The following is a 23,737-nucleotide window of genomic DNA, read 5'->3' as shown; positions in this document are numbered from 1 at the left end:
ACTTACTTTAAGATATGAAATGCAGTTGAACTTTTTTCTTTTTCTAAATACTATTCTTTTTGTAGATTGCATTTAACCATCGTGCTTTATAGTGCGTGTATATAATCAAGTTCCTTGAACACTCAAAAAAGGAACCATCGCCATATTGTGTTTGTAAGAACAATCTCCTAACCTTCTGTAATGGCTTCTATAAGCTTACTTGACGTTTCCATAGCCATTATTTGCCTTGTCCTCTTCCGTTGCTTGTTCTTCAAAAAACGTAAAGATCATGCTTTTCGGAGCTGGCCGGTTCTCGGGATGATTCCAGGCTTCCTGCTGGAGCTCCATCGCATCTACGACTTCGGCGTGGAGATTTTTGAAACCGCCGACTTAACCTTTCTATTTACGGGACCGTGGTTCACTGGAATGGATATGTTGTTCACAGTTGATCCAGCTAACATTCACTACATATTGAGCTCAAACTTTTCAAACTATACCAAGGGTGCCGACTTTAAAGAAGTCTTTGATGTTTTTGGAGAAATGATCTTCAGTTCGGACTCGGAGCTATGGAAGAATCAAAGAAAAGCTGCTCAATACATGCTTAACCATCAAGGCTTTCAAAAGCTATCAATGAGTACAACGAGGCGTAAACTCTACGACGGTCTTGTTCCTCTTTTGGATCAGTGCTGCGAGGAAGAGAAGGTCGTGGACTTGCAAGAAGTGTTTAAAAGATTCACTTTCGATACAACTTTTTTTCTTGTTACCGGGTGTGATCCTAAATCTCTCTCCATTGAAATGCCCGAAGTCGAGTATGCTAAAGCTCTTGACGATCTTGGAGAATTATAGGCACATTAAACCTAAGTTCTTGTGGAAGCTGCAAAACCTGTTCGGGCTTGGACAAGAGAAGAGGATGACCGAAGCTGATGCCACATTTGATCGCGTTTCTGCGAAGTACATATCAGCTAAGAGAGAAGAGATAAGATCAAAAGGGACGGATCATCACTCGGATGGTGAAAGTGAGGATCTTTTGTCATCTCACATAAAGCTTGATACAACCAAGTACGAGCTCTTGAAACCGAGTGAGGATAAGTTCCTCAGAGACACCATCTTGGCTTTCAACCTAGCTGGGAGAGACACAATGGCTTCTGCTCTGTCTTGGTTCTTCAGGCTTCTCTCTCAAAACCCTCAAGTTGTAACAAAGATACGTAAAGAGATCATCGACAAAAGTATTTCAAAAACCGGAAGTAATGTCCAAGAGAACTTAGACAAGTTGGTCTATTTACATGCCGCCTTGTATGAATCAATGAGGCTCTATCCACCGGTTGTCTTCCAACGCAAGTCTCCTATAAAAGCAGATTTGCTTCCAAGTGGGCATAAGGTAGATGCTAACTCAGTAATCATAATCTATCTCTACGGGTTGGGAAGGATGAGAGCAGTTTGGGGAGAAGATGCAACAGCGTTCAAGCCAGAGAGATGGATATCTGGGACCGGAGGGTTGAGACATTCACCTTCCTTCAAGTTCTTATCGTTTAACGCCGGTCCGAGAACTTGTCCTGGTAAGCAATTAGCTATGACTCTAATGAAGACTCTAGTTGTGGAGATATTACAAAACTATGATATTAAGGTTATCGAAGGACAAAAGATTGAGCCAGAATATGGTCTTATGTTGCACATGAAGAATGGGCTTAAAGTCACAGTTACTAAAAGATGTTCAGTTTGATATTCATATGTATAATGCCTTACTCCTTTTTCCCGTTGAAGTGAATGATTTATAATAAAGTCTTCGTATTAATGAAATGAAGCATTCTTTTTATAATTGATCAAATATTCCCTGGTGAGAAAATATTTGATTGATCATCCAAGTTACATCCTCATCAAGTAACCCCTTTGATTCAGTTATACTTGTTGATCGAGGAAACTATTCAATGATGATGTTTTGCGCTGGATGATATTAATGTGATCCGTGTTTATAGGAGACGTCTCGCCATTAAACTCCTAATTAGAAATACATATATACGCTCTGTTTCCAGACATCTTTGATGTGAATTGTAAGATAACCCTCTTACTTATTTGAATACAATTACTTGTGAAAACAGAGGACTTGAGACCTAGCTCATCTTGTTTTTGTGTTATCATATATCTGTGCATAAATCAAGCTCATTCGTTTTCTCCTTCTGTATCCAAAATCAAATGGCTTCGATCGGCTTCTTTGAAGCATTCATTGCTTTCCTCTGTTTTCTCATATTCTCATACTTTCTCATCAAGAAACCCTTTTATTACTTCCTCATCAAGAAAACCTTACAAAGCTACCCCTGGAACTGGCCGCTTCTTGGAATGTTTCCGGGTTTGCTTGTGAGAATGAACCGGATCTATGACGGCGTGGAGGTTCTCGAGAACTCCAACTTGACGTTCCCATTCAAAGGACCATGGTTCACTGGAATGGATATATTAGTCACGGTTGACCCATCTAATATTCGTCATATAATGAGCTCAAACTTCTCCAACTACATCAAAGGTCCCAAGTTCCAAGAGATTTTTGATGTTTACGGAGACGGAATAATCAACGTAGACGCGGAGCGATGGAATGAACTGAAGAAGTGTTATCAAGCCATGGTCCATCGTCAAGGGTTCCAAAAGTTTGCAATAAACACCACGAGAAATAAACTCAAAGACGGGCTTTTGCCTCTCTTTAGCCACTTTGCAGAGGAAGGGACGGTCTTCGACTTGCAGGATGTGTTCCAGAGATTCATGTTCGATACAACCCTAGTTACAGTTACCGGCTCTGATCCTCAATCTCTCTCCATTGAAATGCCAGAGGATGAGTTCATGAAAGCTCTCAGAGATGTTGAAGTAACGATCTTGTATAGGCATCTTATACCAAGATTCATATGGAAGCTGCAATACCGGATGGGATTGGGACAAGAGAAGAAGCTTATAGAAGCTGATGCCACCTTTGAACGTTTGTCTGAAAAATACATATCGGCTAAGAGAAATGAAATACGACAAGGGTTGCATCATGATCATTCCGATAGTAATGGAGAAGCTGAGGATGTTTTAACGTTCTTCATGAAGCTTGATGCAACCAAGTACGAACTCTTGGACCCTATTGATGATAGATTCCTCAGAGATGTCATTTTAGGTTTCATTGTTTCGGGGAGAGATACTATTGCATCCTCACTCACTTGGTTCTTCTGGCTTCTTTCTGAAAACCCTAAAGTGGTGGCTAAGATTCACCAAGAGATCANGCTTTTGCCTCTCTTTAGCCACTTTGCAGAGGAAGGGACGGTCTTCGACTTGCAGGATGTGTTCCAGAGATTCATGTTCGATACAACCCTAGTTACAGTTACCGGCTCTGATCCTCAATCTCTCTCCATTGAAATGCCAGAGGATGAGTTCATGAAAGCTCTCAGAGATGTTGAAGTAACGATCTTGTATAGGCATCTTATACCAAGATTCATATGGAAGCTGCAATACCGGATGGGATTGGGACAAGAGAAGAAGCTTATAGAAGCTGATGCCACCTTTGAACGTTTGTCTGAAAAATACATATCGGCTAAGAGAAATGAAATACGACAAGGGTTGCATCATGATCATTCCGATAGTAATGGAGAAGCTGAGGATGTTTTAACGTTCTTCATGAAGCTTGATGCAACCAAGTACGAACTCTTGGACCCTATTGATGATAGATTCCTCAGAGATGTCATTTTAGGTTTCATTGTTTCGGGGAGAGATACTATTGCATCCTCACTCACTTGGTTCTTCTGGCTTCTTTCTGAAAACCCTAAAGTGGTGGCTAAGATTCACCAAGAGATCAACACAAATCTACCAAGATTCGTGGGAAGTGGTCTGGAGAGACCGTCTCATGACCCCGCAGAGCTGAACAAATTGGTGTATTTACACGGCGCATTGTTAGAATCAATGAGGCTTTACCCACCAATTCCGTTCCAACGCAAGTCAGCGATCAAACCAGATGTTCTTCCAAGTGGGCATAAAGTCGATGCAGAGTCAACGATCATTATCTTTCTCTATGCGATGGGGAGGATGAAAGCGATTTGGGGAGAAGACGCATCAGAGTTCAAACCAGAGAGATGGGTTTCCGAAACCGGAGGATTAAGACATGAGTCTTCTTACAAGTTCTTCGCATTTAATGCCGGACCGAGAGCTTGTCTTGGTAAGCATATATCTATGATCCAGTTGAAAACGGTAGTTGTGGAGATATTACAAAACTATGACACTGAGGTCGTCAAGGAACAGAAGATTGAACCCTACCCTGGTGTTATTCTTCGTATGAAGAATGGGCTTAGCGTCACACTTAAGAAGAGATGCTAATCAATCAGCTTGTAATAACGAGACAAATTAAATCATGGTTTTTTTATGATTGATGAAATAAAAATATGCATTGTTTATGTATTATTGCCATATAGTATGTTTGTGTGTTTAAAGTTTAAACCATATTTTAAAAATACACTATTAAATGAAACTTGAAAATTTTATTTTATTGCGTTGAACCGCTTTCCCTCGTTTGTATGCACCAAGATTCATATGGAAGCTGCAATACCGGATGGGATTGGGACAAGAGAAAGAAGCTTATAGAAGCAGATGCCACTAGTCTAAAACGAACAACAACGTGTTCAAAGGGAAGCTGAGATGGAAGGTATAAATTTATCATCTCATCAAGTATCAACTACGTACTGAAAAATACACCAGCGTGCGCAATTAAACCATATGCTCAACAAAAAGATGTCTGAACACACAAGCAATATATTCAACACCTTACACTTGTAACATATCTTCTCTAGCTAGTTATTCATATTTCAGTAGGGATCTTCTCCCGTTAAGGACACAAAAATAATGCACAAGTCTTAAGGAAGAAGAAACATGGAAAAGTTAAAAGAGAAACCTTGCGGCGGGATCTGCATATCTTCATAGCTGCCAAGGCTTTCTCGGAGACAATATGTGAACCTCAAAAGAAGCGTGAAACGGTTGCAATTGATACCATTGCTGCTCAACCGTTTTACTTGGGCCTTTTTGTTGTCAAGAACCAATGATCCAAATCGCGGTTAACAATAATGGGGAAACCAAACCGTAGTCCTATCAAATCTAAGTAAACCAAGGCAGATAAATCAAACTGAACCAAATTAGAGCTAAACCTAGCTTCGAAATGTTATATCTCACAACTTCTAGATGGGCTTCTCATAAAGCCCAATATAATTTAGCTGGGCTGCAAAGAAAAGATAAACCGACTCCAATTATTAACGTTAGTGAATTTCCTGTTCTTTTTTTTTTTTTTTTCTTTTTAACGTTTCAGTAAGTAATAATAATACACGCTCCCATCTAACGGTTCAAAACAACAAATAGAAAAAAGGAAATAGTTAAGATTAAATCCTGACCGTCGGTCATAATATTCATATATCTATAAATTGTATTAACACGCTCCACTCTCTGATACTTCATCATCGTCTCTTTTTGTCTTCTCGGGTCTTCGTTGGTGGTGTGATCTTCTCGGGTCTTCGCTTCTTCTTCTTCTAGGGTTTGGTATCTCTCTCTCTCTCTCTCTCTCTCTCTCTCTCTCTCTCTCTCTCTCTCTCTCTCTCTCTCTCTCTCTCTCTCTCTCTCTCTCTCTCTCTCTCTCTCTCTCTCTCTCTCTCTCTCTCTCTCTCTCTCTCTCTCTCTCTCTCTCTCTCTCTCTCTCTCTCTCTCTCTCTCTCTCTCTCTCTCTCTCTCTCTCTCTCTCTCTCTCTCTCTCTCTCTCTCTCTCTCTCTCTCTCTCTCTCTCTCTCTCTCTCTCTCTCTCTCTCTCTCTCTCTCTCTCTCTCTCTCTCTCTCTCTCTCTCTCTCTCTCTCTCTCTCTCTCTCTCTCTCTCTCTCTCTCTCTCTCTCTCTCTCTCTCTCTCTCTCTCTCTCTCTCTCTCTCTCTCTCTCTCTCTCAGTTGCTTTTTATTTTCGTCATTGCTCTGTTATTCTTCTTTCCCTAATTAAGTAAGTTTCTTCTTCTTCGTCTTTGCAGGTGTTTGTTTCGGCAGCGAATTTATGATCCCAATCATCGATCCCCCCCGCTTCGTCTTCATCGATCGCTGTCTAGGGTTTTGCTCTCTCTCTCTCTCTCTCTCTCTCTTTTTTTTTTGGGTTTCTAATTCCTTCTGTTTCCTTTAGTTTGTTGATTTATATTTGTAGAGGATGCTATGAATTGATTGATCGGTAATGAGGCTTTTTGATTGATCCTTGTCGTCAAGCTTTGAATTTAGGGTTTATTAATTGGGTAACTTATGTGTGTGTGTGTGTTTTTCAGGAGGAATTGAAGGAATGGGATCAGTAGTGTCTCTTGCTGCTTGGTGATGCTTAATGATGGAATCGTCTATGATGCTAAGGTTGATGAAGATGGTAACGTCATATATCAGTAGTGTCTCCTGCTGCTTGGTGATGCTAATTAATTGTCTTTTTTTTTTTTGTTATTTCAGGTTTTAGATGATGCTTTTATCTAACAGTGATGGCTTTGATTGATCTTCCTCATGGGTTCATTGCTCTAAACACAACTCTCTTATTTGTTTCTGAGTTTTCACGTTGGTTCTGTGGTTTTTTCCCATCTAATTGCATGTTAATATTTCCTTGTCGTTTTTGTAATTGCAGGTTTTGGATGATGCTTTGTGATGCTAAGGTTGAATGCTAAAGATGGTAACGTCATAGATTACTGTTATTCTTCAATTTAAATTGATTTTGAGATTTTGATTCTGATTCTTAGGGGTCCTCTTCAATTAAATCTTCTCTTCGACTCTATTTGTGCAGGTTGTTTGTAACGGGACTTCTTAATAGCACATCGCAACGACGACGCACACACTTAGTTTCCTCTCTTCTCTGGTATTTTATCTTCTTCTTTTATGTTTCTTCTTCTCAGTTTTGACTGTGTTTGATATCTCACTCTCTGTCCGGAAGCATATATTGATCACATACTGTCCTGTTTTTCTCTACTGTTTCTTTAACCTGTATGTCCTGAAGCGAATTCTCTTTGGTTTGCTCTTTCAAATTCTCGATGCAGGTTATTGTTAACATTCATCCCACTGGATTGTAAATTCCCGTTTGAGCTTTCCGGTCTCCCCATGGGCACCAAGTAGTAAGTGCCTTTTTTGCTTTACCACTTACTTTATTTTGGAATTTGTTGTCATCTTTCTCTGGCCTAAAGCACTAATGATTGTAATGACCAAACTGATATTGGTGTATGTTTATAATTGCAATCACTAATCATTATTTCATATACGATCAAACCCTTGTTTTTTTGTCGTGATTACTACTTGGTCCCTTCAATTAACAAAAATTTCCAATTCATCCCGTTTCTTTTTACTTTGGTATGTTCCTATTTGCAGGTGTATAGACGCCCGCCGTAACGGTTGAGGGATTTCTCATCAGCCACGAACATGAGTAGGTTAGTCTGACTCTTATTTATCAGTTTTCATGATTATAACTTGGTTCCCTTTAGCTGATATTTCAAATGTGCTTATGACTGATCTAATCCGATTTTATATGTCATAATTGTTCAACACAGGTTGGTTACGAGTTAACTTTTTCTGTTTGCTTCAATTTTTTTCAGGTTCATCCATCTCAATGTAGCTACTTGGCACACGAACTCCATTGTTTGGTATCAGGGACAAGAAGTTTCAATAGTTTCTGGATTAGGTGAAGGCACATCCCATAGAGCTCATTGCCAGCTAGGTTCTCCCATTACAAAGGTAACTCCGGTTATTGTGTCTTAAAGACTGTGTTTGATATCTTACTCTCTGTCGTGAAGCTTATTGATCACATACTGACCTGTTTTTCACTACTGTTTCTTCAACTTGTATCACTCACTCTTTGGTTTGGTCTTTCGAATGCTCGATGCAGGTTACTGTTAATATTCATCCCACTGGATTGTAAATTCCTGTTTGAACTTTCCTTTCTCCACATGCGCGCTACTATAACAATGTAAGTGACTTTTGTTTTCTTTTCTTTTTTTGCTTTACCACTTACTTTATTTTTGAATTTGTTGTCATCTTTCTTTGTCCTAAAGCACGATACTATTGCTTATTTGCAGGTCTTCCATGGCTGTAATGACCAAACTGATATTGGTATGTTTATAATTGCAATCACTAATGATTATTTCATATACGATTAAACCCTTGTTTGTTTTCATGATTACAACTTGGTCCCTTCAAATTAACAAATATTTTAAATTCATCCCTTTTTTTTTTGTATGTTTTTATTTGCAGGTGTATAGACAACGTAACGGTAACATGCTGCTGAATGGTTTATTAGGGTTGGTTTACATAATATTTGGTTTGGGGATTTTTTTTTTTTTTTTTAGGGTTTCTATTTTTCAGACTCTTGTAAACTAACGAAACGAACGATGATGGTTTCTTATTATATGTTGTGCAGATCTGCCATGGTTTGAAGACTGGTGGTGATGAAGAAGAAGACTCTGACTGCTTGAGGTAGTTAGATTTGTTTCGTCGTATTGTTGGAAATTTGCTTATTGACTCTGTTTTGTTTACTCTACTAAGCAGCAACTGATCTATTTTCTTCTCTCTTGCAGGAACAAACAGAGACATCTTCACAGAGAGAGAGACATCGTCTAAGCAGGTATGCAGTTTCTTTTCACCATTGGGATTTACGTTTTCAACTTTGTCTCTTATCTCTCTAATACTAACGATGGTTGTTCTGATTCCCTGAGCAGATCAGAGAGACATATGGGCTAACCAAGCCACATCACTCAGAGACATCTTCTATTGCTTTAACGAAACAAGTGTTTTAAGCAGGTATCAACCTTCTTTATGAATTTCTCATTGATGTTGTTGTTTAAATTCAGACTTAATTACTAACGATGGTTTATCCTAATTTTTATTTTTGCAGATCGGAGATGGTTTGAAGAATGTTGAAGAAGACGACTCGGACTGCTTTAAGGTTTTCTTTCTGTCATCAACTTCAAGTGAAGACTGAAATTTTGGCTCACCTTCTTCCCATTATTACTACGGATGATGATCCCTGTTTATTCTTACTTCCCTTCACAACTGAGTCATAGCTGATTGACTCTGTTTTATTTAATCTACTAGCAACTGATCTTAGTAACTGATGTAGATTTTGGCAGCTACACCTTTGCCTGCAACACAAACTACTACAGCACATGTGCTAGCTAGAATTTCAGGTATATACCATCCATCTATCACAGATTATATTTCATCAATTTAAAACAGGCTGCTCACAGCTTAATGAATATGTTTTATTGAATCTATTAGCAACTCATCTTTCATCCTCTTTTTTTTTTCTCTTGCAGGGACAATGGCAAGGATTTACCTGCCAGCTCAGAGAGAGACATTTTTCAATTGCTTTAACGACAGAAATATCTAAGCAGGTATGAAGCTTCTTTATGTTTTTTCTCATTTATTATGTTGTTGTTTTAAATCGTATTTGAAAACTAACTGTGGTTTCTCCTAATTTTTATATGTTCAGATCGGAGATGGTTTGAATAATTATGAAGAAGAAGACTCATACTTGTTAAGGTTTTCTTTCTATCATCAACACCACAATCCATAAGTTAAGACTGAGATTTTGGTTCACTTTCTTCCCATTATTACTACGGATGATGATGCCTTTTGATTCTTACTTCCCTTCAAAACTGAGTCATAGCTTATTGAATCTGTTTCATTTAATCTACTAGCAACTGATCTTTCTTTTTTCCTTCTCTCTTGCAGGAACAATGGCAAGGGATAACCTGTCAGCTCACACTGAGACATCTTCACAGAGAGACATCGTCTAAGCAGGTACGAAGCTTCTTTTCACCCTTGGGATTTAAGTTCTGAACTTTGTCTCTTATCTCAAATACTAACGATGGTTCTTCTGATTCAGTGAGCAGATCATAGAGAGATATGGACAAATTGTTTATCATTGACATGTAAGTTTTCTTTATTTGTTATATTTCTTTCTAGTTTATTATATTTCATCACTTTAAAACAGGTTGCTCATAGCTTAATGAATATGTTTTATTGATCTACGAGCAAATCATCTTTTGTCTTCTTCTCTTTTTCTCTTTTGCAGGAACAATGGCAAGGGCTAACCAAGCCAGATCACACAGAGACGTCTTCTATTTCTTTAACGAAAGAAGTGTTAAAGCAGGTATCAACGTTCTTTATGAATTTCTTATTGATGTTAATGTTTAGATTCAGACTTGATAACTAACGATGGTTTCTCCTAATTTTTTTATTTGCAGATCGGAGATGGTTTGAAGAATGATGAAGGATACTCAATAGTGCTTAAGGCTTTCTTTCTATCATCAACACCACGTTCCATAAGTGAAGAACGAGAGAATGGTTCACTTTCTTCCCATTATTACTACGGATGATGATTCCTTTTGAGTCTTACTTCACTTTAGAAGAGAGTCATAGCTTGCTTATTGAATCTAGTGATGAAGAAAAAGACTCTGACCGCTTGAGGTGGTTTCGCTTCAACAAATCCTTTTGAAGTCTAGTGTAGTGTAGTAGACTGAGTTATTTTCCTTTTGTTTCTTCTTATTGTTGGAAATTTGCTTATTGACTATATTTTGTTCACTCTACTAGCAGCAACTGATCTATTTTTTTTTTTCCTTCTTCTCTTTTGCAGGAACAAAATCGTCAGCTCACACTGAGACATCTTCACAGAGAGACATCGTCTAAGCAGGTACGAAGCTTCTTTTCACCCTTGGGATTTAAGTTCTGAACTTTGTCTCTTATCTCAAATACTAACGATGGTTCTTCTGATTCAGTGAGCAGATCATAGAGAGATATGGACAAATTGTTTATCATTGACATGTAAGTTTTCTTTATTTGTTGTATTTCTTTCAAGTTTATTATATTTCATCACTTTAAAACAGGTTGCTCATAGCTTAATGAATATGTTTTATTGATCTACGAGCAAACCATCTTTTGTCTTCTTCTCTTTTTCTCTTTTGCAGGAACAATGGCAAGGGCTAACCAAGCCAGATCACAAAGAGACGTCTTCTATTTCTTTAACGAAAGAAGTGTTAAAGCAGGTATCAACGTTCTTTATGAATTTCTCATTGATGTTAATGTTTAGAATCAGACTTGATAACTAACGATGGTTTCTCCTAATTTTTTTTATTTGCAGATCGGAGATGGTTTGAAGAATGATGAAGGATACTCAATAGGGCTTAAGGTTTTCTTTCTATCATCAACACCGTTCCATAAGTGAAGAACGAGAGAATGGTTCACTTTCTTCCCATTATTACTACCGATGATGATTCCTTATGAGTCTTACTTCACTTTAGAAGAGAGTCATAGCTTGCTTATTGAATCTAGTGATGAAGAAGAAGACTCTGACCGCTTGAGGTGGTTTCGCTTCAACAAATCCTTTCTAAGTCTAGTGTAGTGTAGTAGACTGAGATATTTTCCTTTTGTTTCGTCTTATTGTTGGAAATATGCTTATTGACTCTGTTTTGTTTACTCTACTAGCAGCAACTGATCTATTTTTTTTTTCCTTCTTCTCTCTTGCAGGAACAAAATCGTCATAGAGACATCGTCTAAGCAGGTATGCAGTTTCTTTTCACCTTTGGATTTACGTTTTCAACTTTGTCTCTTATCTCTCTAATACTAACGATGGTTCTCCTGATTCATTGAGCAGATCAGAGAGACGTATGGGCAAATCCTCTTCTTGCTCTGTAAGTAATCTCAGTGTCTTTCTCTTCCTTTCTTTACTGTGTTCTGTTTCGAGTTTATTCAACCAACAGTAATCTTGTTTTTTTTTTTTTTTTCAGTGCAGCCAGCCTATTGGAAGCTGTCCTAGAATTGTCGACACCACTATCATTAACAGACTTTCAGGCGTTAGGTTTTCTTCATGGTTTTCATTCATGTTGCTGCTTCCATTCAAACTTGATAACTAACGATGGTTTATTCTAATTCTTATGTGCAGATCACAGTTGGTTTGAAGAACTATGAAGAAGACGACTCAGACTGCTTAAGGTTTTGTTTGTTGTTTCAGGGTTCACTTTCTTCCCTTTATTACGGATGATGATTGCCTTTTTCCTAGTCTTCATCACTTTAGAACAGACTCATTAATTATGTGAATCTGTTTTATTAATCTTACTTATTCTTTTTTTTTGTTTTCTCTTGCAGGAATTTCATCATCTTTAAACTATCTTCAGGGAGGGCTAAGTAACCAGCCTGCATTACAGAGAGACATCTTCTATTGCTTTAACTTATGAAGTGTCTAACTAAGCAGGTATTATGAAACTTCTTTTCACTTTGATTTTAATACTAATACACTTGCGATTTAGGTTGTTCATTGTTTCAGACTTCAAAAATTAACGATGGCTTTTCTGATTTTATGTGCAGATCAGAAAGATAAGGTTTGAAGAATGAACGCAGTTTCATAATAAAAACTTGGCCGAAGGTCTTCCACCGTAACAACATCAAATTGATTCTAGTGATTGACGGTCTTTGACTCAATACAAATTATACAATACGTCTTCCCTGTCCACTTCTCAGATCAGATAGAGGTATTCTAGTGTTTATGCTGTTTTGTATTGCAGGCTATCAATTTTCGCTATGGTCGTGACCTACCGGGCTCTGGTACACGCAACTTATGATTGGAGAATTTGGAGAATTTGAATTTAGTGTTACATGCAACTTATGATTGGTGTCTCTGTCTTGTGTATCTTTTGTTTTCGGTTGATTCTTTATTTTGCCTTTGTGTAGGATCTGAAGCGGAGAGAGGATGCTGATGCACAAGGTACATATCTAATATCTTTTCTGCACCTGTTGCAATACTGCTACTTAGAAGATTTGAATTCAGTGTTATATGTAACTTATGATATGTGTGATGTGTCTCTGTCTTGAGTATCATTTGTTTTCAGTTGATGATATATTTTGCCTCTGTGTAGGATCTGAAGCGGAAAGAGGATGCGGCTGCTTAAGGTACATATCTTTTTTTGCACATGTTGCAATACTGAAAACTGAAAAGTGTAGACTGAGATATTTTGGTTTTGTTTGTTTGTTTGTTGTTTCTCTATATGGATTGGATGGAAGATGATATATGCAGGGTTCTCATTATTACAGATGCTGATGCGTTTTTTTAGTCTTCATCACTTTAGAACAGACTCGTAACTATGTGAATATGGAACTTATTCTTTTTTTGTTTTCTCTTGCAGGAATTTCATCTTTAAATAATGGCAAGGGAGGGCTATGTAACCAGCCAGCATACAGAGAGACATCTTCTATTGGTTTGGAAGCGTATTTACGATCCGCTCATCGCTTATGAATTTTCTCTCCTACGGTTTGATTTACTTACTTGTTGAATTCTTCTGCGGTTTGGTCTCTAAATTGTGAAATAATCTGGAAATTTCCACGATGATAAACATGACAATAGTGGATGGAAGCAATCTGTGAAATGGGATGATGTTGGTGAGTATTACTGTTATGTTTGTCTTCTTGTTTCCCTTTTTGATGCAATATGTGGAAACACACTTAATGCTTAATTACTGCAGCTGGACTTGATGGAGCTAAACAACCTTTACTGGAGATGGTTAATTATATTACCGGCAAAGCGAAGAGATTTGTTCATTGGAGTCCGGAGACCACCAGCTAGAGGTAAAATTTGCAATCTCTGAGGAATCAATTGGGTCCAAGAGTTCGTACTTGGTTGCATCAAGCTTCTTGAAGAACGTTAAAACATCCTCCGCTTCTCCTTGTCGTATTTCATTTCTATTAGCCGATATGAATTTTCAGACAAACGTTCAAAGCATGTCATTTTGGGTTTCATTGTTGCGGGGAGAGATACTATTGCATCCGCACTCACTTGGTTCTTCTGGCTTCTGTCTGAAAACCCTAGAGTGGTGGCTAAGATTCACCAAGAGATCAACACAAATCTACCAAGATTCGTGGGAAGTGGTCTGGAGAGACCATCTCATGACCCCGCAGAGCTGAACAAATTGGTGTATTTACATGGCGCATTGTTAAAATCAATGAGGCCTTACCCACCAATTCCGTTCCAACGCAAGTCAGCAATCAAACCAGATGTTCTTCCAAGTGGGCGTAAAGTCGATGCAGACTCAACGATCATTATCTTTCTGTTAGAAACAGACTACAACTCTCTCTATAAATCTCGATCACGATCGCGAGTTTGTTATGTGTTTGTATTAGCAAGATTACGATAAAGCTTTGAAACAAGAAAAGAGACGAAGACACACGAGAATTGTTTACCCAGTTCAGCTAAGTCGACGTCTGGGGCTAGATTCGATCCGGCAATCCACTAATCAAAGAAGAAGAACTCAGCTCTATCGAGCTTTACAACAATGGTGAATCGCTTTGTGTTCTCTCTCTCTCAGTTACAACGAAGAAGACGAATCGTTAAAGAGATAGGAGATAGATTTAGGTATATATACCATATACCAATATGTAACAGCAAAGCCTCCTTCGCGTCGACAGTCTTTGCTTCCTTCCCTTTACCAATGTGAAAACCAGAGCAAACCGGGAACCAGTAATAACTTCAACCAACCGGTTTAGACAACCCGAGAAATTGAATCACAATTGATTCCCACAACACTTTCTCTATGCGATGGGGAGGATGAAAGCGATTTGGGGAGAGATGGGTTTCCGAAACCGGAGGATTAAGACATGAGCCTTCTTACAAGTTCTTTTCATTTAATGCCGGACCGAGAGCTTGTCTTGGTAAGCATTTATCTATGATCCAGTTGAAAACGGTGGTTGTGGAGATATTACAAAACTATGACATTGAGGTCGTCAAGAAACAGAAGATTGAACCCTACCCTGGTATTATTCTTCGTATGAAGAATGGGCTTAACGTCACAGTTAAGAAGAGATGCTAATCAATCAGCTTGTAATAACGAGACAAATCATGGTTTTTTTATGATTGATGAAATAAATATGTGCATTGCCATATTGTATGTTTGTGACTTTGTGTCATTGTGTGTTTAAAGTTTAAACCATATTTTAAAAATACAATTTTAAATGAAACTTGAAATTTTCATTTTATTGCGTTGAACCGCTTTCAGCTGACCTTTATTTCATCGCTCAGGGAGGATTTAATTAAAAAAAAAAACGCATCACTTACTTAAATGAAAAACAATCAGACCAAACATCTCTTAGTAACGGTGACTTTAACACCATGCTTCATGTGGAGAATAACAGAAGGAGCTGGCTCGATCTTTTGCCCTTCAACGATCTTCATCTCATAGTTCTGAATGATTTTCACAGCCACAGTCTTCATTTGCATCAGAGCCACTTCTTTCCCCAAACAAGTTCTTGGACCGGCGTTAAACGATAAGAACTTGTAAGATGGCTCATGAACCGATCTTCCACTCTCAGATATCCATCTCTCCGGTTTGAATTCCAACGCATCGTCTCCCCAAACCGATTTCATTCTCCCTAATGAGTACAGACAGAACAGAATCTTCGAGTTTGCGTCGACTTTGTGTCCGCTTGGAAGAACGTCCGCTTCAGTGGGAGACTTGTGTTGAAAGGGAACAGGTGGATAGAGTCTGAGCGCTTCACAAATCGCTCCATGTAGATACACCAGCTTCTTTAACTCCTGGGGATTGAATGAACCAGAATCAACATCAGACTCAGAACCATCGGTCAGGTTTTTGTTGATTTCTTGACGAATCTTGGCCATGATTTCTGGTGTCTTACAGAGAAGCCAGAAGAACCAAGTGAGTCCAGATCCTGTCGTATCACGACCAGCTAACATGAAGGTCAGGACTGTGTCTCTGAGGAATCTGTCGTCGCTTGGATTCAGCAACTTGTACTTGGTCGTGTCCAAATTCATGTAAGACGTCAGCAAATCCTTAGAAGGAGAATCAACATTGTCAATCCCACGGCTTATCTCATCCCTCCTTGAAGCTATGCACTCGGAGCAAACACGATCTAAAGTCATGCGAGCTTTCGTCATCTTCTTCTCATCTCCTAACCCAAGCAAGCCTTGTATCCTCCAAAAGATCTCCGGCTTGACATGTCTGTAGAAAATGGCTTCCTCTGCATCATCTAAAGCTTTTGCAAACTCGACTTCCGGCATTTCGACGGAGAGACAACCTGGATCATACCCGGTCGCTAAAACAAACGTAGTGTCGAACGTAAATCGTTGGAACACGTCTTGTAAGTCTACAGCGAGTTTCTCTTTAGCTACATGGTCAAGAAGTGGGACAAGCCCTTTCTCTAGCTTATTCAAGCTTGTAGCTAATGAAAACTTTTGAAACTCGGGGTTCATCATCATGCTTTGGGCTGATTTCCTCAGATCCTTCCACAAGTCCGAATCTGCATTGAAAATCCCATCTCCCAAAACGTCGAATAACTTCTTGAACTCGGGTCCTTTCGGGTAGTTTGCGAAGTTTGAGCTCATGATGTGGTGGATATTAGCCGGATCAACCGTGACCAACATGTCTAGGCCGGAGAATAAGGGGCCAACACAAGGATAGGTTAAGTTTGTGACCTCGAGAATATCGGTTACAAAGTCGTAAACACGATGGATCTCGGCGAGCATGCCTGGAATCATACCNTCTTGAACTCGGGTCCTTTCGGGTAGTTTGCGAAGTGTGAGCTCATGATGTGGTGGATATTAGCCGGATCAACCGTGACCAACATGTCTAGGCCGGAGAAACAGGGGCCTACACAAGGATAGGTTAAGTTTGTGACCTCGAGAATATCGGTTACAAAGTCGTAAACACGATGGATCTCGACGAGCAAGCCTGGAATCATACCCAGGAATGGCCAGTTTGTTGGACACAAACGGTGAGGTTTCTTGTTGATCAAGAAATATCGGAAGAGGAGAAAACAAAAGAAAGCAATGGAGATTTCAAACAAGCTAATCAAAGCCATTAGAGATCAAATTAAAAACTGTATTTTTCTTCTTTTTGGTGCACCAAATTGCAGCTTGATTCTTGAGTTTAGTTTGCTCTCATGTAGAGGATATATAAAGCATTTTCCTTTGGGCGTCTTTGAAATTGGTGATGTGTCTTTGTCCTCTGAATAAATTACAAAATGGAAAAAAATCTTAACTTTCTTTGGTGATTATGTCCGCTTTTATTTGTTTGGTATTATAGCTTTGTAATAAGTCCAGTCATCTTCTGGAAAACTAATGCATGTGACATATTATTACCCAATTAGTTATTTTCTGATATAAAATATTTTTCAATTTGCACAATTTTAAAATTTATCCATAAATACAGCTCGTACGTGTAACCTATATGGTAATATAGATTTTCAGATAATCATGATAAAACATCTGCAAGTTTGTTTTGTTTCCAAGAAGAAAAAAAATAGTACGTTAGTTTTGAAATCTGGCTATTATAGATATATATACTTACTTACTTTAAAGGTCAAGATATTTTTCTAAATCACATGCATCTATCTCGTTTTAGATTATTATTCTTTTAGAAACACAGTAAATTCTTTTAGATCTCTTTATTCTACTACTTTGATTTTCTAATAAATGTATTGACTAATAAAAATATACCATTATAAACAGAAGATTTCTGTGTGTCATACCTTTCTTATATTTCTAAACGTTTCAACATGATGATACATAGTATATAATGTGCCATGAACATTTGCCATAAAATAACTTTACTTGTAATGGCATGGTCATTTTTTTTGTATTTACGTAATTTTTAAATGTGGATCATTTTAAAAATATATGATCCACACATTCCTCCTTTACCATCTCTATTATATATGTTTTATATAAATAAATGGACATAGTTGATTGAATACAGACCGCTGCTCTTCAATCTGAAAGTAGTAGACACAACGTCCATTACATTTATATTTTAACTGTTATATAAAGATCAATTAATCTATACGTATAATTTAGTGGATGACTTTCAAGCAGACCTGAGATTGCCAGAGTTTCTACTTTCTAGTATATCATTCACGCACAACATCTTTTAGAGACCGTGACTTTAAGACCATGCTTCATGTGGAGAATAACAGAAGGAGCTGGCTCGATCTTGTGCCCTTCAACGACCTGAAACTCATAGTTTTGTATGATTTTCACAGCAACTGTCTTCATTTGCGTCATAGCCACTTCTTTCCCCAAACAAGTTCTTGGACCGGCGTTAAACGATAAGAACTTGTAAGATGGCTCGTGTAGCGACCTTCCACTCTCAGAAATCCATCTCTCCGGTTTGAATTCCAATGCATCTTCTCCCCAAACCGATTTCATTCTCCCTAAGGAGTACAGACAGAACAAAATCTTCGAGTTGGCGTCGACTTTGTGGCCGCTTGGAAGAACGTCCGGTTCAGTAGGAGACTTGTGTTGAAAGGGAACAGGTGGATAGAGTCTGAGGGATTCACAAATTGCTCCATGTAGATACACCAACTTCTTTACCTCCTGGGGGTTGAATGAATCAGAATCGTAAGAAACAGAACCATCAGTCTTGTTTCCCGGGAGTAAGTTTGTGTTGATTTCTTGACGAATCCTGGCCACGGCTTCTTGGTTTTTGCATAGAAGCCAGAAGAACCAAGTGAGTGCTGAGCCCGTTGTGTCTCTACCAGCTAACATGAAGGATAGGATTGTGTCTCTAAGAAATCTGTCATCACTTGGATTCAACAACTTGTACTTGGTCGTGTCAACATTAATAAAAGACATCAGTAAATCTTTAGAAGAAGAGGAACTGATATTATCACTCCCTCGGCTGATCTCATCTCTTTTAGAAGCTATGCACTCAGAGCAAACACGGTCGAAAACCGCATGAGCTCTTTTCAGCTTCAACTCACCTCCAACACCAATCAATCTTTGCATCTTCCACACCATCTCCGGCTTGAGGTGTCTGTAGAAAATGGCTTCCTCTGCATCGTCTAACGCTCTTGCAAACTCGATTTCAGGCATTTCAACCGAGAGACAACCTGGATCATACCCGGTTGCTAAAACAAACGTAGTGTCAAACGTGAATCTTTGGAAAACATCTTGTAAATCCACGACTAGTTTCTCTTTAGCAACATGATCAAGAAGTGGTACAAGCCCTTTCTCTAGCTTACTCAAGCTTGTAGCTAATGAAAACTTTTGAAACTCAGGATGACTCATCATGCTTTGAGAAGATTTCCTAAGATCCTTCCACAACTCTGAATCCGCATTGAAAATTCCATCTCCCAAAACGTCAAATAACTTCTTGAACTCTGTTCCTTTCGGGTAATTCGCAAAGTTTGAGCTCATAATGTGGTGGATATTAGCAGGATCAACGGTGAACAACATGTCGAGGCCCCCCAAAGTAGGTCCTTTGAAAAGAAAGTTTAAGTTGCCGCCCTCAAGAACATCGGTTATAAAGTCGTAAACACGAGGGAGCTCGGGAAGTAAACCCGGAAGCATACCGAGGATTGGCCAGTTTGTGAGAAAGGGACGGTGCTGTTTCTTTTTGATCAAGAAAAAGTGAAAGATAAGGAAACAAGTGAAAGCAATGAAGATTTCGAGTAAGCTTACCAAAGCCATTAGGGAGAAATTTTAGGAGATTATCACACTAAATATGGTGATGCTTGATTCTTTTTTATGTTTTCATTCATACACTAACGAGATAACATATATAAACTAGAAAGCATGCATCCATCGTCTGTGTGTCCTAGATATTGGTTATTTGTCTTTGTCGGTTCAATAATTGTAACACAATGTAGATCGTACCTTATCTTTGGTGACTATGTCCACTTTTGTTTGTTTGGTATCGTAGCTTTGTGGGGAAGTCAAAACCTTCTTTGAAACATATTACAAAAAATTAGTTATACGTCCCAATATAAGACAATTGTGCAGCTAGATTTGTTTAACTATATAGCTTTAACAAAACAAAAAAAGATGTGTTTACCAAGAAAACTTTTTGAAGAGAGTAAATAGAAAATAAATATATTAGCTTAATTTTAATTGGGTAGTATATACTTTTATTTTTATCAAGAAAATAAGTGGCTTTTAAAGTTTCAGAGTTTAAATGGTTTATCACGTTTCTATAAAGGGATTTGCAGTAGATGTTAATTAATGGTTCTGTTGGTATTTAAGAAAATAGCAAATATATATTTTGTTCAATACTTCAATATGTTCAAACGATTTTTCAACTAATCTAGTTGAAAATTGAAACCCATTTGAATGGATTTAATTTTATGACTTAAAAACTTATGAAACATGCCAATTTTGAAGTACATACAAATTGCATGTCTTCGGATCTAATTAGTTATAAAAATGTTTTTTTTTTTTTTGTATTAGTAGTATTTTAAAGTATAATATCGTTCTCTGTTATTTAATGTGTTAATCATTGTAATGGACCATCTACAAATATATAAAATTGACATATCAATATTGTAGTTTAGCAGTGAGATACATCACATTCCGATTTTCTATATATACGGGAAACAAAGAAAGTTAGTTAGCTTCAACGGAACAAATTGTATATAGTAATGTCATTTTCTTAGCTTAATTAATAGCTTTTAACAATATATACAAGTACTATGTAGTTGTTTGTTCGAACTCAAACTGTATTTTTCGTAATAACTGATCTGAAAGCTACAATAATCGAGCTCTCGGGATTGCGTGGATGGTGGTGTTCGATAGTGACGTATGAGATGTCTTGTGTACCTACACCTACTTGTGGGTTCTTATAATCTCGTCTGGCAGATTCAGGTTCCATGGTCCTTGGATCATTTCTTGTCTATACTTTGGTACGTTCTTCCATTCCATGGCCTTAGATGATGCTCCAGGCCTCCATGCGTTTTTATTTTGTCCTTCAGATTTAGAACTAACTATACGAAAAATATGTTTTATCTTCATAATTTCGATGTTTCGATGTATCATCGTCGTATCTTTGTGTCCTCCCTAGTGCATGCATAGATATAAATGAAAATCTTTAAAGAAAGTTTATCTGCTAAAGTGATTAGAACTGGCGGAGAGATGCCACAGGTAAAATTTGTTAGACTACTGCACATTTATGAATTATGAAAGTGTTACATTACATTGATGTCCTCACTCATAATTTTTGTTCTGCCCCTTTCCCTAGTAATTTATCAGAATACTTTTGAAACCATGAACTGCTGCTATCGAAGTCCAAAAATGATTTTGGTAATAGCCAGCATAATTTGTATTTGTATATACTATATACCAACTTTTTAAAGCATTTATTTTTGTGTTTCTCTCCATATCTGAAATAAATAAATGCACTATTTAACTGATAAAAGTTTTGTTTTTTACATTGATGTAAAAAAGAAAAAAGTGTTATTTTTACACTAAAGTGTCATTCTACCAAAAAAAATGTCATTCAACCGTAAAAAAACATCGCAAGACGGTCCCGCTGAAGACGCCTGAGATGTGTTCAATCGGAGGAGTATTAGCTCTTTCTTCTCCGGCTAAATTTCATCATCGCCGGGAACAATCGCAGATTTTTACTCCGACCCATCTGCGTAATCTCAATGGGTTTCAATGTCGTTGGAAAAATTCTCGAGCTTTCGCTCCCAAACTCGCCCAATCCGACCCCAATTTCGCTTCGCCCATATCACATCTTCCTCTTATACGCTCTTCGACGTCTCTTCATCCTTCCAAGGACTTCTTCGTTCAGACTCTGGCGAGAAAAGCCGCGATTTTACTTGTTGGGTCGATTGTATTTCTAGGGTTTTGTTCTTCGAAGCCTGCTTTAGCGCTACCCGCTGCAACCGTGGTCTCTCAAGCGGAGTTGGATGACGAGATAATGTTCGAGAAGCTTCTGGAGAGTGAGCCGGAGAACATGGAGGCTCTGAAGGCTGTTTTGTATAAGAAGATGAGGAGAGGGAAAACTGAAGATGCTGTGAAGTTTGTTGAGAAGCTCATGAAATTAGAGCCTCATGAGATTGAATGGAAGCTTTTAGAAGCGCTCTGTTATGAGACAATGGGACAACTGAGCAGAGCTAAGAGATTGTTTAAAGATATTCTCAAAGAACAACCTCTTTTGATCAGAGCTTTGCACGTAATGTGTTTCTCACCTTCTAGGATTATACAGTCTTTTGAGTGAAACTGTGAATAAATTAAGTGGATGTTTAGGAGAAATGGTGTTTTCTTTTTTCTTGGTAGGTATTAGAATACTGCCTTGATTTCGATATTGCAGTATCTATCTTAAACTGATTGCTCCTTTCAAATTGATCCACGTTTGGTCTTGTCTTGTTTCTTGCAGGGTCTTGCGATGGTAATGCATAAGACTCATGACTCCTCTGTATTTGATATGCTCATGGAAGCTATGGAGGTTGCTCGACAAGGAAACAGAGTAACTGAGGAGAGAAACATACAAGTCTTGATTGGTCAAATGCATATTGTCAAGGTAAATCCCATCATCTGCAAAACCAATCCTGTAATTTCCTTCTTGTGTGTGTTTGGTCCTTTTGAACTATGTTTTTAACTTTTTAAGTGCTTATAGATATAATGGATTGTTCTGTGTACTTATGGACATTGGTTTAAAACTTCAGGGTCAATTTGAAGAAGGTCTCAAGGTATTTCAACAGATGGTAAATGATAACCCTCGAGATTTTCGACCTTACCTTTGCCAGGTAAGTTTATTCATGAAAAGAATGTTCGTTGATTCACTAAATTCATCTCTCAGTTTTCATGTAACGCGCAAAGAATATTAGGCATAGCTTTTGCTATTCCACTTTGAAGAAATTGCAAGCGTTTGTTTCAGGGCATAGTCTATAGCTTAATGGAGAAGAAGGAAGAAGCAGCGCAACAGTTTGAGATATATTGGAGTCTTGTACCTGAAGAATTCCCACAAAAGGGATTTCTCGACGATGTTGCATTGGCTGCTCAAGCCAAATCCCGAGAACGACTTCAAAACACATTCAAAGCTAAATTTGCTCAGGGGGAATAAATCATGGATAGATAATTTTGAATATATCCGGGTAATCAATTTCATCTTACTCATGCTTCATCAGTACTTAGAAGCTTATTCATTTTGGTGTTTGGAGTGACACTCATGTAATCACATATTGTTGTTGTTGCATTAACATGACAGTTGGTTATAATGGTATCCTGTGACGGGGTTAATGACAAGAAACCGCACTGGAGCAGGCGGAGTCAGTGTGTGTGCATTGTGGAACCTAGAAGAATGAACACTTTGGGGGTTTGCAGTCATGTTGTGATTTCTCTCAAGTGCAGAATCAGACATGAAAGGTTGTAGTAACATTTTTTCCATGTGTATAAAATTTCAAATCAGGTACTTTTTTTCCTGCGTCTCTCTGTCGTTCAATTTGCTCATATACAGTACTTCTCTTTCACACTTTCACTTTTGGCTATAAAGTTAGCTCCATGATTGATTGATTGACTGAGTTGGTGCTAATTTTTTATTATTATTATGACGTGTAATTTGATAAATTATTTTTTGCCAGTTTTTGTTTTTTGGGGGTTCAAATTAAAAAAAAATATCTAAAATAGCACCACGTTATTCATGAAATTATACAGACTAAAACATGGGTGACGGGCTTTAATAATAGCCTAGTGGGTCCATAGAGGCCCATTTGGGGTTAAAACGACAAAAGTGTAAACAGAAGAGTGGGGCAATGAATGCTTCGTCGTCGTCTAATCCCTTCGCTGAGAAACTTTTGGGAAGAGCCAAAGAACGTGTTCCCGTTTTGTGAGCTCTCTCTCTCTCTCTCTCCCTGTTACACTTCGCGCCTGTCTATCGTTTCTTCCTGTAATCTGTATTGCCACACTCATTACATTTATTGTATTGCTTCAGTTGCTTAACTAGTTTTTTTTAGTAGTTGGTCTGGATTCCTTTTTTTTTTTTTTTTTTTTTTTTTTT

The 23,737-nt window shown here is 38.0% G+C and overlaps 5 protein-coding genes, 1 long non-coding RNA gene and 1 pseudogene across 7 annotated transcripts in view; 5 read left to right on the top strand and 2 right to left on the bottom strand.

The window, feature by feature from the left end:
* On the top strand, positions 100–1,780 carry LOC104727486 (annotated as a pseudogene).
* On the top strand, positions 2,170–4,340 carry LOC104720871 (alkane hydroxylase MAH1-like). 2 transcript variants are annotated; one of them, XM_019233279.1, is made up of 3 exons: positions 2,170–2,615; positions 2,690–2,694; positions 3,260–4,340. In XM_019233279.1, the coding sequence occupies exons 1-3, from the start codon at positions 2,170–2,172 to the stop codon at positions 4,306–4,308; spliced, it is 1,500 nt and encodes a 499-aa protein (XP_019088824.1). In that variant the 3' UTR covers positions 4,309–4,340. The 2 variants fall into 2 exon arrangements, with proteins under 2 accessions (XP_019088824.1, XP_010437072.1); XM_010438770.1 differs by having other exon boundaries at positions 2,170–3,118; positions 3,689–4,340.
* LOC104720870 lies at positions 5,440–11,325 on the top strand. The gene is made up of 27 exons (XR_002034393.1): positions 5,440–5,514; positions 5,987–6,062; positions 6,269–6,347; positions 6,438–6,492; positions 6,607–6,651; positions 6,763–6,834; positions 7,013–7,087; positions 7,338–7,396; positions 7,562–7,700; positions 7,852–7,932; positions 8,042–8,075; positions 8,217–8,263; positions 8,383–8,438; positions 8,540–8,586; positions 8,681–8,762; positions 8,857–8,907; positions 9,082–9,148; positions 9,278–9,355; positions 9,454–9,503; positions 9,696–9,764; positions 9,850–9,895; positions 10,039–10,116; positions 10,211–10,310; positions 10,600–10,656; positions 10,742–10,787; positions 10,931–11,008; positions 11,104–11,325. It is a non-coding gene; the product is annotated as an uncharacterized LOC104720870 (long non-coding RNA).
* LOC104720869 (alkane hydroxylase MAH1) lies at positions 14,981–16,866 on the bottom strand. Its single transcript, XM_010438769.2, has 2 exons — positions 16,641–16,866; positions 14,981–16,437 (listed from the first exon to the last, which is right to left on the bottom strand). Exons 1-2 carry the CDS (start codon positions 16,821–16,823, stop codon positions 15,079–15,081), a joined length of 1,542 nt encoding a protein of 513 aa, XP_010437071.1. The 5' UTR covers positions 16,824–16,866; the 3' UTR covers positions 14,981–15,078.
* LOC104720868 (alkane hydroxylase MAH1) lies at positions 17,748–19,491 on the bottom strand. The gene has a single exon (XM_019232355.1). The coding sequence runs from the start codon at positions 19,429–19,431 to the stop codon at positions 17,875–17,877; it is 1,557 nt and encodes a 518-aa protein (XP_019087900.1). The 5' UTR covers positions 19,432–19,491; the 3' UTR covers positions 17,748–17,874.
* LOC104720867 (protein SLOW GREEN 1, chloroplastic) lies at positions 21,213–23,258 on the top strand. Its single transcript, XM_010438765.2, has 5 exons — positions 21,213–21,913; positions 22,118–22,261; positions 22,407–22,487; positions 22,619–22,835; positions 22,949–23,258. Exons 1-4 carry the CDS (start codon positions 21,281–21,283, stop codon positions 22,802–22,804), a joined length of 1,044 nt encoding a protein of 347 aa, XP_010437067.1. The 5' UTR covers positions 21,213–21,280; the 3' UTR covers positions 22,805–22,835; positions 22,949–23,258.
* Positions 23,529–23,737, top strand: part of LOC104720865 (S-adenosylmethionine carrier 1, chloroplastic/mitochondrial) — a gene marked incomplete in the record, with an annotated part of 3,384 nt that continues 3,175 nt past the window's right edge. The window contains 1 exon segment of the mRNA XM_010438764.2: positions 23,529–23,626.

This window comes from Camelina sativa, chromosome 11 (assembly GCF_000633955.1).
Source record: "Camelina sativa cultivar DH55 chromosome 11, Cs, whole genome shotgun sequence".
Taxonomy (NCBI): Eukaryota; Viridiplantae; Streptophyta; class Magnoliopsida; order Brassicales; family Brassicaceae; genus Camelina; species Camelina sativa.
This window is presented reverse-complemented; position numbering and strand designations above follow the sequence as displayed.